Genomic DNA, 15,345 nt, shown 5'->3' with positions numbered 1-15,345 from the left:
ATATGCAAAGGCCAGAGGAAGTCCTGGCAACCCTCTTGTGTCCTGTACTTGCTGATACTGTTCCTGAAATGACCTTTGATAGCGATAGCTATCTCAGATTCAGTACAGGCAAACACTTGAGTTTCCTCTTGTCATGTTCTCCTCTTTGTGTCTACCCTGTTTGTATCTGATACTGGCTCCTGCCCACAAAGCTAGGCTAGACACTGGATGCTTTCTTTGGTTGATACTTTTGCTTTTAACCACCATAGCCAATTTGTTTCTGTGCTCTCTTATATATCAATATTTTGTTTGTCTCTCATCTTCTGTCTTGCCCCTTCCTGTCATTGTGGCCATAGCTCTGATCAAGAGTTCAACTGACCTGCCGTTCCAAACATCACAACCTACACAGTAAATGATCCTTGAGCCCATGAAGCCCATTCACCTATTAGGGCTTTGCTGTTCTCTATGCCCCAGATCATTTTCATGGCTGCTAAGTGATTCAGCTCCCTTAGACTCTGGCTGACAGTCTCCTCAGGGAGGCCTTTGCCCCAGCTAGTAGAAAGCTATTGCACATCTAGGCAAGAACTACCTGTTACATGATTGCTGTTTTGTTTTCTTCACATTCTGTTTCTCTCTCTCTCTCTTTTTTTTTCACCCTTTTCATCCCTTCTCCCATCTTTTTAACCTATCTTTTCCACAAATGTATTCTACTTGTATTCAGGAACTTTTCTAGTTTAAGCCAGTCATGTATCTAAATGAGTTCTTATGTGACTGGCCTATTGTTTAACAAGTAGTTTGTTAAGTAATTTGTTGAACAGTTTTGCATCGAAGGCACACTTGGGATTTTGTACAGTTGAATGTACGGTCCTTCTTCCTCCACTTTGTGATACATTTGTAAACATTAGTGTCTTAAAGCAGTGCCTCTTATAGTGGGAGTCTGTGTATTCACAACTCCTACCTGATGGTCCTTTGCCATGAACCAATGTCCACGCTTGCTTACTTTCTCTCTGCCTCCCTCTACCTGTTACTCTCTCCCACCATACACACATTATGTGAGCACCCCCTACAGCTTTCAGAGTTTAGGCAGCTATTGAAATGTCTTGACTTTTTCCAGTTAAGTATTTGTCTCCATATGATTCATTCATTTTTTTAAGTAAAAAATTGCATTTATGTTTAATTTATTTGTATGAGTATTTTGCCTGTATGTATACATGTGCAACATGTGCATGCCTGGTCTCTCAGAGACCAGAAGAGGGTGTCAGATCCTTTGGAATTGGAGTTATGAATGGGGTTGTGATCAACTCCCCTCTATCTAACAAACAATCAAAAAACCAGCATAAAATAATATGCAGGGTAAAAATCTCTAATGTACTTACCATTTTGTCCTTACTCTGTTTCTAAATTATTACTATTATTATTCTTGACATTCTGCATGCATATAGATAGCAACATGGATATTCACCTCATTTTTTGTACTGCCTGCCCTGCTCAGTGTGCATTGTCATTGTGTATTAAATGTTCTCAATATATTTTTTTTTTATAGTTTGAGGGTTTTTATAAGTTTGTGAAGAAACAAACAGTATATAATGTTTTCTTTTTTCTGTTTGCTTTTAGCCCCATGTGCTGTCAGGAATCTCCAAGACTTGGCTCGTATTTATATTCGACGTACGCTTAGAAACTTCATAAATGATGAGATGCAGGCCAAGGGAATTCCGCAAAGGGCTCCACCCAAGAGGAAAAGAAAGAGAGTTAAACAAAGAATTAACACTTATGTATTTGTAGGTAATCAGCTTATTCCTCAGCCCCTAGACAGTGAAGAGGATGAAAAAATGGAAGAAGACAGCAAAGAAGAAGAAGAAGAGAAAGATCATAGTGAAACCATGAAGCATGAGGAGCCACCTCAGAACTTACTGAGGGAAAAGATCATGAAGCTGCCGCTCCCTGAGTCTTTAAAAGCTTACTTGACATATTTTAGAGACAAATAACTTAAAACAAGGAAGAATGCCTACTGATAATTCCCTTACTCTTGTAAATGTAGTGTTTATTAGGAGTTAGAGAATTATTTCATTAGAATGAATTATTGCAGAAAAAAGCTTAAGTTATTTCTCTTAATGACAGAAATGATGTATTCAGTGATTTAAAAGAGTCTGTTTCCTAATCTATTTTTCTTAAATCTTGAGGAAATGCTGTTTTAGCTCAGTGATCTCAAAGTGAAATGCATCAGTAGTCAGGACTTTGTGTACAGTAATGCCCTTCTGGTTTTTCACAGATTTTTAGTGTTGGGCATTGGATTTCACTCTATAAGAGGTTGATAGATTATCACACATATATAGGCTTATTTAAATTGCATTTTGCATTTCTTTTGTAAGTTCGCTTATCTAATAAGGAAAGTAAGTGCTTGTAGATCTGCTTACCTTACTTTTGTTGTAGACATATTCCAGGCAACATCTCAGTGCAGTAATAATTCAAGATATTCAATAATTTAGCTTTAAAAACTTCAGACTTCATGAAATTTTACAGGCCTGAAACATTTGCTTTTTGAATCTATTGCCAAAAGATACAGGGAAAATTCCTGCTTCTCTCATAGAGATTTTAAGAGCACAGCAAGTGAATATTAAAGTAGGAAATGACTACTTAACACAGCTAGTTTGTGTGGGCCCCTTGTGTTCTCAGTATTTACAGATATTCTAGAATTCTAAAAGGTAGTATATTTAGGATTGCTTTTTTGTACTTATAAAGTATTAGATTTTAAAAGATTTCCATTGTCTCATTTGCCTCTGAATGCAGACAGTAAGTCACATTAAGTGACTCACTTATTAGGTACCTTCAGTAACAGGGGGAATGATGTAGTCTGCTGAAGCACTTTATGGGACTTTTAGTTATGTGGATATTTGTCTTTAACAAGGTAGGCCATGCTCACCTTTTCTGTTTTGAATCTTTCCAGTATAAATAGTCATGGAAGTTGTATGTAGATGCCTTTGTGTTTAAAATTTGGTTCAGAATCATAGTGGGATCTCTGACCCACACCAAGCTCATTTCCTCCCTTCTATGTTTTGTTTCTTTGGTAAAATGATAATGGTTTTCATTTTTTGCTTTACTGTTACATTCTTAACATATGTAGGGTGTCAGTGCTAAAACAGGCAGTGCATGTTGTTACTAGTTCTTTCCTCATAAGGTTTGCACCCAGTTCTTCCTTGTTAAGAAGACGTGAGATGTGACCTACTTACTACTTAATATCATACAGATTATGTGTTTTTAAAGGGAAGATTTCAAGTGTCTCACTTATTCTCACCATATCACTGTCAGAGCAGCCACTCAGATTTGCCAAAGGAAACACAGTCATGATGTTTCAAATAGTTGAATAAACTCAGCTCCAATAATTCTGTATACACGAATCAGTTAAAATATTTCAAACTTGAAATTGACCCAAATAATTGATACTGTTTTAGTAATGTGAGAGACAGTGTTATGGAAGAAATTCATTTGGCTCTTGGCAGAATGGGTATGTCCAATTATTACTAAGGAATATCCTCTCTTATTTCTATCCAAAAAAGGAAAAAGACATCCCCCCCCACCCAAGTGGTACTGGGAATTAAACCCAGGACTAGGACCTAAGGCGTGCTAGGCAAGCACTCTGTGAGATTTATCCCCAGACCAACAAACTTTTATGTTTAAAAATTTGTTCTAGAAGTTTAATCTTGAATTTCTGATACACATGTAGTTTTATGTGGGAAAAGTTTTTAATCTTCCCATCCTGTCATCCACATCTCTTTATTTTTTTTCTTGGAGCTGATGTACAGATATCTGAAAATCCATGATCTTCAATGGTATTATTTAGGAGAGTGATGTTAAGGATATATTTGAAGATGGCTGTTTTTATGCTGTCTTCTGTTGACTTTGTAAATTGTACAGTAGATTGTCTTGATCATTGCATTTTTTTGTTTTTGAAATGTGTATTTTATTCTTTTAAATTCATTTATTTTTCAGGTGTGACTTTATGGTTGGCTTTTAAAGGTAGGAATACATGAAAATTTAAGAAAAGCAGACTTATCTATTGACTCATCCATTAGATTAAGAATATTTGGGTTTGTGCTTATTTTTAATGAAATCATGTTTATTTGAGTGTGGAAAGTTATGCTTTATAGGTAAAGAAGTAGCAATTACCGATGAAATAAAAGTAAATGAAAGAAAATAAGAAAAAGGTAAAAAGAAATAAACAAAAATGTGAGTGAAGGTAAGCCATATGTGAGTGGCTCACACCTAGAATAGCACTTGAGGCCAAGGCAAGAGTAATACCTCAGACTTGAGGCCATCAGGGGTTACAGAGGAAAAATAAGTTTTTTCTTCAAAGAGCAAAAACAAAACAGAGTATATGAAAATGATGGGAAATAATCTCATGGACTTACATACAGACAAAAATACATTTATATTTATCTTTTGAAGACAACAAAGAGGCCTTGAGTGGAGGTGTGTGTTGCTAAAGTCTTGCAGCAGGTTGGAGACAGGACCTGAAGGAGCAGCCACCATCACCAAAATCCCAAGAATCCAGCAAGGACACCGTAGCTACCAAGGGTCTAATTGAACTGTGTACTACTCACTGGTCAACATCCTGGAATCGGATATTAATAAATAGCATACATGGTTAAAATAAAATATAAAAGTGTGTTAATTGAGGTGAAAGTAAAAGTGTGATAAATTGTTGGACAAATTGGGAAATCATTTTAAATAAACATCACATCATTACACAGCATTATGCAGTGGCATGCCTTTTCTTTTTCTCTTATTTTTGAGTTCAAACAATTACAGTGCATACACATATTTAGCCACAGTTTTCAGAGCAGAAGTCCTGACTATTGACCTCATTGGCAACACTCAGTTCCTATCTAAACACCCCAGTTAAAGAAATGGGCATTGAGAAAAGCAGAAAGGGATTTATTCAGTGTAGCTACATAGGTGACAACACAGTAATCTAGTGACCCCAAACCTGTCCTGTCTCTAATATATCAACATGAGCTTTGGGTTGAGAAGAATTCAAACAAGGAGCATGGGTAGGTATAAGTGAGCAGTCCTGGAAGGTGGCCCAAAGAAGTCAATCAAAGGTTAAATTACTTCTCCAGTTGTGGACTTGTCCTCACCACTGATTGCTCCCCTCTGGAATTGATGCCTCTCTCTTAAACTTTAATTGTTCTGCTATTCCAAGGGGGCTTGTGAAGCCAAGTAAGGAGGTAAGGCTTTTCAGCAAAAGGAGACATTTAAAATTGTGTGTGTATGCTGGGCTTGAAGTCAGGTTGTCAGGCATCTGCAGCAAGTACCTACCCACTGAGCCATGTAGCCTGCTGCAAAGTAACTTCTAAGTGACTTGGGTGTATTGAAAAAATGTGGGTGGGTATCCATCTTTGGACATCTAACTTCTTTTGACTCTTGCCATCCTTGAAGCTATAGAATTTTGTTGAGTGTAAAATACTAGAATATAAAGTGTAAGCAGGGCTGGAGAGATGGCTCAGAGGTTAAGAGGACTGGCTCTTCTTCCAGAGGTCCCTACTTCAATTCTCAGCAACTACTTGGTGGCTCACAACCATCTATAATGAGATCTAATGCCCTTTCCTGGTATACAGGTAGAACACTGTATACATAGTAAATAAACCTTTAAAAAAAAAAAGAAAGTGGCCGGGCGGTGGTGGCCCCAGCACTTGGGAGGCAGAGACAGGTGAATTTCTGAGTTCAAGGCCAGCCTGGTCTACAGAGGGAATTCCAGGACATGTATGCTCCAAAGCTATACAGAGAAAGCCCATCTCAAAAAAAAAAAAAAATAGATAAAAATAAAGTGTAAGCAAATTATGAGAAATTGAATTCAGTGTATGTGTAGGTACATGTATGTATGATCAGTTCTGTCCTGCTGTAAGTTTTACCAGCCTTTCAGTTTTTTCCTTCTCTGGGATGGCTCTGCTTATACAGCCTTCCTTCTGGTGTTCTTTTACCATGTACTTTTATTAGTATACTCATATAACTTTTTCTTCACATGTGCTGGAATCATACCCTACACATTACCTTTCTGAGATATGCTGTATATCATTAAGTTCAGAGTTCACCATTTATTTTACAAGACAGTTCTTTTTCATGAAGATAGTTCATGAAATTCTGTTGTGCATGCCTCCTGGCTGTGTTTTTCTGACGGATACAACTAAGAGCAGAATTCTGTTTTTGAGTCAGCATCTACTTTGTGTATCCCTGGCTGCCCTGGAGCTTGCTATGTAGGCCAGGGTGGCCTAAAAGTGTAAGCAGTGTCTGCTGAACTTGACATGACCATAACCATCCTGAAGCAGAGTTGTTGGGGTGGGAGGACTATGGAAGACCTTGGAGTCACAGTGATGAGATAAACAGGACAATACAGCTAAGCAGCTTTCAGAAATTTTGAGGTCCAGCCTTTTTTAATTTCCTTCCCAGGGGCCCCGAAGAGACACTACTAATGGCACGAATGATTTATGGGAAAAGAATCTAAATACATGGAGCTGTTTGGTTCAACTGGTTTATTCATCTGCCACCATAATTCTGCCTGTCCTCCTAGGAACCAGTCTATATCCCCAAAATAGCAACACTGATGTTTACAATACAATACAAGACTTTCAAGGTTTCCACCAGAAGCTTCCTGGTCGACTTCATTTGCAACCCAAAGGGGGAGTGAATAGAATTTGAATCAGATAAGGGCTGGAATAAATCAGAAAAGAAATTTATGTGCTAGAAATATATTCTTATAAGTGGTTAGGTGAAAACATGAGTCTTATCATAAATGTGCTCAAACTACAATCTTACAGGTGGTTGGGTAAAGAAATCTATAAGTCACTAAAATAAAACTGCCTCTATTTTCCTATGCCACAGTTTTTCTGACAGGGTGGGGGAGGAGTACTAGCAAATTGATAGCTAGTCAATTTGCATCACAGCTTTGCTCTTGGGCTGTAAGAGGAGGGGAGTTCTGAGCTTGATTTGCACAAGAAGCAAAGCTATGCACCTAGGAGCCAGGCACTTGGCCTAGGAGCCAGGCTATCTTCAAAAGGATGTTTTACCATAATTCAGGGGCTTCAGGCACCTAGCAGGTATTCTGGCCAGCTATTCTGTTCATGGCTTGTCCTTGGATGCTTTGTTTGGAGCTGGCCCTGTCTTTGGATGTTAGCTAAAGAGTATGTTTGCAGAAGGCAGATATCCAATTCAAATGCTATAAAGGGAGCAGGGAGCCTGGAGGCAGAAAGCCTCATCTATATGACCTTATCCAAATTCTTTGTGTATATGCTCTTCCTCCCTAACACATTTGTCTCAGGGACCAGTACCCCAAGGCAGTCTTTACCTGGAGCCCTGCTGGCCTGGGAATCAGGGAGTCCATCTTCAATCTTCCAGTCCTCAAATTCCAATTCCCCATTTTATCCCCAGCCTTGTAGCAGACCATTTGCAGAGACCTGTCCTTCCTCTTTGACTCCACCAAACCTTGTGGCAGACCTAGCTTACCTGCTTCTTGTGGAGCCTTTTAGTTCCACCCACTTTTTTTTTTTTTTTTTTTTTTTTTTAGGTTTTTTTTTTTTTATTAATTTATTTTGCAATACAATTCAGTTCTACATATCAGCCACGGATTCCCTTGTTCTCCCCCCTCCCGTCCCCCTCACCTTCCCCCCAACCCCCCCCCCCCATTCCCATCTCCTCCAGGGCAAAGCCTTCCCCACAGACTGAGGTCAACCTGGTAGACTCAGTCCAGGTAGGTCTAGTCCCCTCCTCCCAGGCCGAGCCAAACAATCCTGCATAGGCCCCAGGTTTCAAACAGCCAACTCATGCAATGAGCACAAGATCTGGTCCCACTGCCTGGATGCCTCCCAAACAGATCAAGCCAATCAACTGTCTCATCCATTCAGAGGGCCTGATCCAGTGGGGACCCCTCAGCCATTGGTTCATAGTTCATGTGTTTCCATTCATTTGGCTATTTGTCCCTGTGCTTTATCCAACCTTGGTCTCAACAATTCTCGCTCATATAAACCCTCCTCATTCTCGCTAATTGGACTCCCAGAGATCCACCCGGGGCCTAGTCATGGATCTCTGCATCCAGATCCCTCAGTAGTTGGATGAGGTTTCTAGCACAACAATTAGGGTGTTTGGCCATCCCATCACCAGAGTAGGTCAGTTCGGGCTGTCTCTCGACCACTGCCAGCAGTCTGTTGTGTGGGTGTCTTTGTGGATTTCTGTGGGCCTCTCTAGCACTTTGCTTCTTCCTATTCTCATGTGGTCTTTATTTACCATGGTCTCCTATTCCTTGTTCTCCCTCTCTGTTGTTGATCCAGCTGGGATCTCCCGCTCCCCCAAGCTCTCTTTCCCTCAACCCTCGCCTTTCATTACCCCCACTCATGTCCAGGCTGTTCATGTAGATCTCATTCCATTTCTCTGTCATTGGGTGATCCCTGTATCTTTCTTGGGGTCCTGTTTTCCAGGTAGCCTCCCTGGTGATGTGAGTAGCAGACAAGTCATCCTTGTTTCATGTCTAGTATCTTGCTATGAGTGAGTACATACCATGTTTGTCTTTCTGAGTCTGGGTTACCTCACTCAGGATGATTTTTTCTAGATCCATCCATTTGCCTGCAAACCTCATGATGCCATTGTTTTTCTCTGCTGAGTAGTATTCCATTGTGTATATGTACCACATTTTGTTTATCCATTCTTCAGTTGAAGGGCATCTGGGTTGTTTCCATGTTCTGGCTATTACAAACAATGCTGATATGAACATAACTGAACAAGTGCTCTTATGGTGTGGTTGAGCATTTCTTGGGTATATGCCCAAGAGTGGTATAGCTGGATCTTGGGGGAGATGGATTCCCAATTTTCTAAGAAAGCGCCATATTGATTTCCAAAGTGGTTGTACAAGCTTGCATTCCCACCAGCAGTGGAGGAGAGTTCCCCTAGCTCCACATCCTCTCCAGCATAAGGTGTCTTCAGTGTTTTTGATCTTAGCCATTCTGACAGGCGTAAGGTGGTATCTCAGAGTTGTTTTGATTTGCATTTCCCTGATGATTAGGGATGTTGAGCAGTTCCTTAAATGTCTTTCGGCCATTTGAGTTTCCTCTGTTGAGAATTCTCTGTTTAGCTCTATAGCCCATTTCTTAATTGGACTGTTGGGCATTTTGATGTCTAATTTCTTGAATTCCTTATATATTCTGGATATCAGTCCTCTGTCAGATGTGGGGTTGGTGAAGATCTTTTCCCATTCTGTAGGCTGTCGCTTTGCCTTGTTGACCGTATCCTTTGCTCTACAAAAGCTTCTCAGTTTCAAGAGGTCCCATTGATTGATTGTTTGTCTCAGAGTCTGTGCTACTGGTGTTCTATTTAGGAAGTAGTCTCCTATGCCAATGCGTTCAAGACTACTTCCTACTTTCTCTTCTAGCAGGTTCAGAGTAGCTGGATTTATGTTGAGGTCCTTGATCCACTTGGACTTAAGTTTTGTGCACGGTGATAGATATGGATCTATTTGCAGCCTTCTACATGTTGATATCCAGTTTTGCCAGCACCATTTGTTGAAGATGCTTTCTTTTTTCCATTGTGCATTTTTGGCTTCTTTGTCAAAAATTATATGTTCATAGGTGTGCAGATTAATGTCAGGGTCTTCAATTCGATTCCATTGGTCCACATGTCGGTTTCTATGCCAGTACCAAGCTGTTTTTATTACTGTAGCTCTATAGTAGAGCTTGAAGTCAGGGATCGTGATGCCTCCAGAAGTTGTGTTATTGTACAGGATTCCTTTGGCTATCCTGGGTTTTTTGTTTTTCCATATGAATTTGAGTATTATTCTTTCCAGGTCTGTGAAGAATTGTGTTGGTATTTTGATGGGGATTGCATTGAATCTGTAGATTGCTTTTGGTAAGATTGCCATTTTTACTATGTTAGTCCTGCCTATCCATGAGCATGGGAGATCTTTCCATTTTCTGACATCTTGTTCAATTTCTTTTTTCAGGGACTTAAAGTTCTTGTCATATAGGTCCTTCACTTGCTTGGTTAGTGTTACCCCAAGGTATTTTATGCCATTTGTGGCTATAGTAAAGGGTGATGTATCTCTGATTTCCTTCTCCACTTCTTTGTCCATTGTATATAGGAGGGCTACTGATTTTTTTGAGTTGATCTTGTATCCTGCTATGTTGCTGAAGGTGTTTATAAGCTGTATCAGTTCCTTGGTGGAATCTTTGGGGTCGCTCAAGTATACTATCATGTCATCTGCAAATAGGGAAAGCTTGACTTCTTCCTTTCCAATTTGTATCCCCTTAATCTCCTTATGTTGTCTTATTGCTCTGGCTAGAACTTCAAGTACTATATTGAATAAGTATGGGGAGAGTGGACAGCCTTGCCTCGTTCCTGATTTTAGTGGAATTGCTTTGAGTTTCTCTCCATTTAATTTGATGTTGGCTGTTGGCTTGCTGTAAATTGCCTTTATTATGTTTAGGTATGTTCCCTGTATTCCTGATCGCTCTAATACCTTTATCATGAAGGGGTGTTGGATTTTGTCAAATGCCTTTTCTGCATCCAGTGAGATGATCATATGGTTTTTTTCTTTGAGTTTGTTTATATGGTGTATTATATTGACGGACTTTCGTATGTTGAACCACCCTTGCATCCCTGGAATGAATCCTACTTGATCATGGTGGATAATTGTTTTGATGTGTTCTTGGAGTCTGTTTGCCAGTATTTTATTGAGTATTTTTGCATCAATGTTCATGAGGGAGATCGGTCTGTAGTTCTCTTTCTTTGTTGTATCCTTGTTTGGTTTAGGAATTAGGGTAATTGTAGCCTCGTAGAAGGAGTTTGGTAATGTTCCTTCTGTTTCTATTGTGTGGAACAATTTAGAGAGTATTGGTATTAACTCTTCTTTGAAGATCTGGTAGAATTCTGCACTGAAACCATCTGGTCCTGGGCTTTTTTTGGTTGGGAGACTTTTAATGACTGTTTCTATTTCATTAGGGGTTATTGGACTATTTAAATAGTTTATCTGGTCTTGATTTAACTTAGGTATGTGGTACCTATCCAGAAAGTTATCCATTTCTTTTAGGTTTTCCAGTTTTGTCGAATAGAGGTTTTTGAAGTATGACCTGATGATTCTCTGGATTTCCTCAATGTCTGTTGTTATGTCCCCCTTTTCATTTCTGATTTTGTTGATTTGGATGCTCTCTCTCTGTCTTTTGGTTAGTTTGGATAAGGGCTTGTCTATCTTGTTGATTTTCTCAAAGAACCAACTCTTTGTTTCATTAATTTTTTGTATTGTTCTCTTTGTTTCTATTTTATTGATTTCAGCTCTCACTTTGATAATTTCCTGGCGTCTATTTTTCCTGGGAGACTGTGCTTCTTCTTGTTCTAGAGCTTTCAGGTATGCTGTTAAGTCTCTAGTGTGAGATTTCTCCAACTTATTTATGTGGGCATTTAGTGCTATGAATTTCCCTCTTAGTACTGCTTTCATAGTGTCCCATAAATTTGGATATGTGGTGTCTTCATTTTCATTGATCTCTAGGAAGTCTTTAATTTCTTTCTTTATTTCTTCCTTAACCCATTGGTGATTCAGTTGGGTATTATTCAGTTTCCATGAGATTGCAGGTTTTCTGTAGTTTTTGTTGTTCTTGAAATCCAACTTTAGACCATGGTGGTCTGATAGAACACAGGAGGTTATTCCAATTCTTTTGTATCTGTTTAGATTTGTTTTGTGGCCAAGTATGTGGTCAATTTTAGAGAAGGTTCCATGGGGTATATTCTTTTTTGTTAGGATGGAATGTTCTGTAGATATCGATTAAGTCCATTTGAGTCATGACATCAGTTAAGTCCTTTATTTCTCTGTTAAGTTTCAATTTGGGAGATCTGTCCAGTGGTGAAAGTGGGGTGTTGAGGTCTCCCACTATTAATGTGTGGGGTTTTATATGTGATTTAAGCTTTAGTAATGTTTCTTTTACATATGTGGGTGCCCTTGTGTTTGGGGCATAAATATTCAGAATTGAGACTTCATCTTCGTGGATCTTTCCTGCGATGAGTATGTAATGCCCTTCTTGATCTCTTTTGATTGATTTTAGTTTGAAGTCTATTTTGCTGGATATCAGGATGGCTACACCTGCTTGTTTCTTAAGACCGTTTGATTGGAAAGTCTTTTCCCAGCCTTTTATTTTTAAGTAGTGTCTATCTTCGAATTTGAGATGTGTTTCTTGTATGCAGCAGAAAGATGGGTCCTGCTTTCGTATCCATTCTGTAAGCCTATGTCTTTTTATAGGTGAATTAAGTCCATTGATATTGAGGGAAATTAATGACCAGTGATTGTTCATTCCTGTTATTTTTTGGTGGTGATGTGTGGGTACTTCTATACGTTGGGGTTTACTGCTGTGGCTTTATCTGTTGCCTGTGTTTTCGAGGGTGTATCTGACTTCCTTAGGTTGGAATTTTCCTTCTAGTGCTTTCTGTAGGGCTGGGTTTGTGGATAAGTATTGTTTAAATCTGGCTTTGTCATGGAATGTCTTGTTCACTCCATCTATGGTGATTGAAAGTTTTGCTGGGTATATTAGTCTAGGCTGACATCCATGGTCTCTTAGTGTCTGCATTACATCTGTCCAGGTTCTTCTGGCTTTCAAAGTCTCCATTGAGAAATCGGGTGTTATTCTGATGGGTTTGCCTTTATATGTCACTTGGCCTTTTTCCTTTGCTGCTCTTAATATTCTTTCTTTATTCTGTACGTTTAGTTGTTTAACTATTATGTGGCGAGGGGACTTTTTTTGGGGGTCTAGTCTGTTTGGTGTTCTATAAGCTTCTTGTATCTTCATAGGCATTTCCTTCTTTAAGTTGGGAAAGTTTTCTTCTATGATCTTGTTGAATATATTTTCTGTGCCCTTGAGTTGGTATTCTTCTCCTTCTTCGACCCCTATTATTCTTAGGTTTGGTCTTTTCATGGTGTCCCAAATTTCTTGGACATTTTGGTTCATGACTTCGTTGGCTTTAGTGTTTTCTTTGACTGATGAATGTATTTCTTCTACTGTATCTTCAACGCTAGAGATCCTCTCTTCCATCTCTTGCATTCTGTTGATTATACTTGCATCTGAAGTTCCCAATCGTTTTCTCAGATTTTCTATTTCCAGCATTCCCTCTGTTTGTGTCTTCTTCATTTTTTCTATTTCCCTTTTCAGGTCTTGGACTGTTTCCTTCATTTGTTTCATTGATTTTTCTTGATTTTCTCTCAGTATTTTATTGTTTTCTTCCAGGACTTTATTGATTTCTTCTAATTTGTTTGCCCTTTCCTCTAGTTGTTTACAGCGTTCTTCACATTTTTTGTCTTTTCCTCTACACAAGCCTCTAGCTTCTTCATGATGTCATTCATAAGGCTGTTTTCTTCTGCTTCTTCCAATTTCTGATGTTCAGGTCTAGGTGTTGGAGGAGGGCTAGGGCCTGGTGATGCTGTATTGCTATTCATTTTGTTGTATATGTTTCTGCCTTGACGTCTGCCCATCTCCTTGTGCTTCGTTACTGGCCTTATCCGCACACTTGGTTCAGCCAGACCAGTGTTCCAAAAGGGAAGTCCGGAGCAAGATGGGAGCTGGGGGCCGGCCTCAAAGTCTCAGGAAGAGGCTTGGGGCTCAGGCGGATGGGAGTGGGGGCAGGGCGTGGAGACTGCAGGGTCTGCCAGGGGTCTTGGAGAAGGGGATCCTTCCCGGTGGGGCAGCAGGGAACCTGCCCGGTGGCCAGAACCTGGGGCCAAGTTGGGCAGGTCTTCCCTGGAGTGGCTGGTGCCCAGGGATGGGGTCCAGGGCAAGGAAGGGCACTCACCAGTTTTCCAAAAGGGAAGCCCGGAGCAAGATGGGAGCTGGGGGCCGGCCTCTAAGTCTCAGGAAGAGGCTTGGGGCTCAGGCGGATGGGCGTGGGGGCAGGGCGTGAAGACTGCAGGGCCTGCCAGGGGTCTTGGAGAAGGGGATCCTTCCCGGTGGGGCTAGCAGGGAACCTGCCCGGTGGCCAGAACCTGGGGCCAAGTTGGGCAGGTCTTTCCTGGAGTGGCTGGTGCCCAGGGATGGGGTCCGGGGCAAGGAAGGGCACTCACCAGTTTTCCAAAAGGGAAGTCCGGAGCAAGATGGGAGCTGGGGGCCGGCCTCTAAGTCTCAGGAAGAGGCTTGGGGCTCAGGCGGATGGGCGTGGGGGCAGGGCGTGGAGACTGCAGGGTCTGCCAGGGGTCTTGGAGAAGGGGATCCTTCCCGGTGCGGCTAGCAGGGAACCTGCCCGGTGGCCAGAACCTGGGGCCAAGTTGGGCAGGTCTTCCCTGGAGTGGCTGGTGCCCAGGGATGGGGTCCAGGGCAAGGAAGGGCACTCACCAGTTTTCCAAAAGGGAAGTCCGGAGCAAGATGGGAGCTGGGGGCCGGCCTCTAAGTCTCAGGAAGAGGCTTGGGGCTCAGGCGGATGGGTGTGGGGGCAGGGCGTGAAGACTGCAGGGCCTGCCAGGGGTCTTGGAGAAGGGGATCCTTCCCGGTGGGGCTAGCAGGGAACCTGCCCGGTGGCCAGAACCTGGGGCCAAGTTGGGCAGGTCTTCCCTGGAGTGGCTGGTGCCCAGGGATGGGGTCTGGGGCAAGGAAGGGTACTCACCAGTTTTCCAAAAGGGAAGTCCGGAGCAAGATGGGAGCTGGGGGCCGGCTTCTAAGTCTCAGGAAGAGGCTTGGGGCTCAGGCGGATGGGAGTGGGGGCAGGGCGTGGAGACTGCAGGGCCTGCCAGGGGTCTTGGAGAAGGGGATCCTTCCCGGTGGGGCAGCAGGGAACCTGCCTGGTGGCCAGAACCTGGGGCCAAGTTGGGCAGGTCTTCCCTGGAGTGGCTGGTGCCCAGGGATGGGGTCCAGGGCAAGGAAGGGCACTCACCAGTTTTCCAAAAGGGAAGTCCGGAGCAAGATGGGAGCTGGGGGCCAGCCTCTAAGTCTCAGGAAGAGGCTTGGGGCTCAGGGGGATGGGAGTGGGGGCAGGGCGTGGAGACTGCAGGGTCTGCCAGGGGTCTTGGAGAAGGGGATCCTTCCCGGTGGGGCTAGCAGGGAACCTGCCCGGTGGCCAGAACCTGGGGCCAAGTTGGGCAGGTCTTCCCTGGAGTGGCTGGTGCCCAGGGATGGGGTCTGGGGCAAGGAAGGGTACTCACCAGTTTTCCAAAAGGGAAGTCCGGAGCAGGATGGGAGCTGGGGGCCGGCCTCTAAGTCTCAGGAAGAGGCTTGGGGCTCAGGCGGATGGGCGTGGGGGCAGGGCGTGAAGACTGCAGGGCCTGCCAGGGGTCTTGGAGAAGGGGATCCTTCCCGGTGGGGCTAGCAGGGAACCTGCCCTGTGGCCAGAACCTGGGGCCAAGTTGGGCAGGTCTTCCCTGGA

At 42.3% G+C, this 15,345-nt stretch overlaps 1 protein-coding gene across 5 annotated transcripts in view; it reads left to right on the top strand.

The window, feature by feature from the left end:
- Pcmtd1 (protein-L-isoaspartate (D-aspartate) O-methyltransferase domain containing 1) overlaps positions 1-4,729 on the top strand; it is an 81,289-nt gene extending 76,560 nt beyond the window's left edge. For all 5 annotated transcript variants that reach the window (XM_052718781.1, XM_052718780.1, XM_052718777.1 and 2 more), the window contains one exon: positions 1,594-4,729. In XM_052718781.1, the coding sequence (XP_052574741.1) occupies positions 1,594-1,964 (371 nt within the window). In that variant the 3' untranslated portion in view covers positions 1,965-4,729. The remainder of the gene's footprint in view (positions 1-1,593) is intronic.
- The last annotated feature ends 10,616 nt before the right edge of the window (positions 4,730-15,345 follow it).

Source organism: Peromyscus californicus, unplaced genomic scaffold (genome assembly GCF_007827085.1).
Source record: "Peromyscus californicus insignis strain IS unplaced genomic scaffold, ASM782708v3 Scaffold_5__1_contigs__length_169319896, whole genome shotgun sequence".
NCBI classification, from domain to species: domain Eukaryota; kingdom Metazoa; phylum Chordata; class Mammalia; order Rodentia; family Cricetidae; genus Peromyscus; species Peromyscus californicus.
Note: the sequence above shows the minus strand (reverse complement) of the source record. Positions and strands in the feature narration are given on the sequence as shown.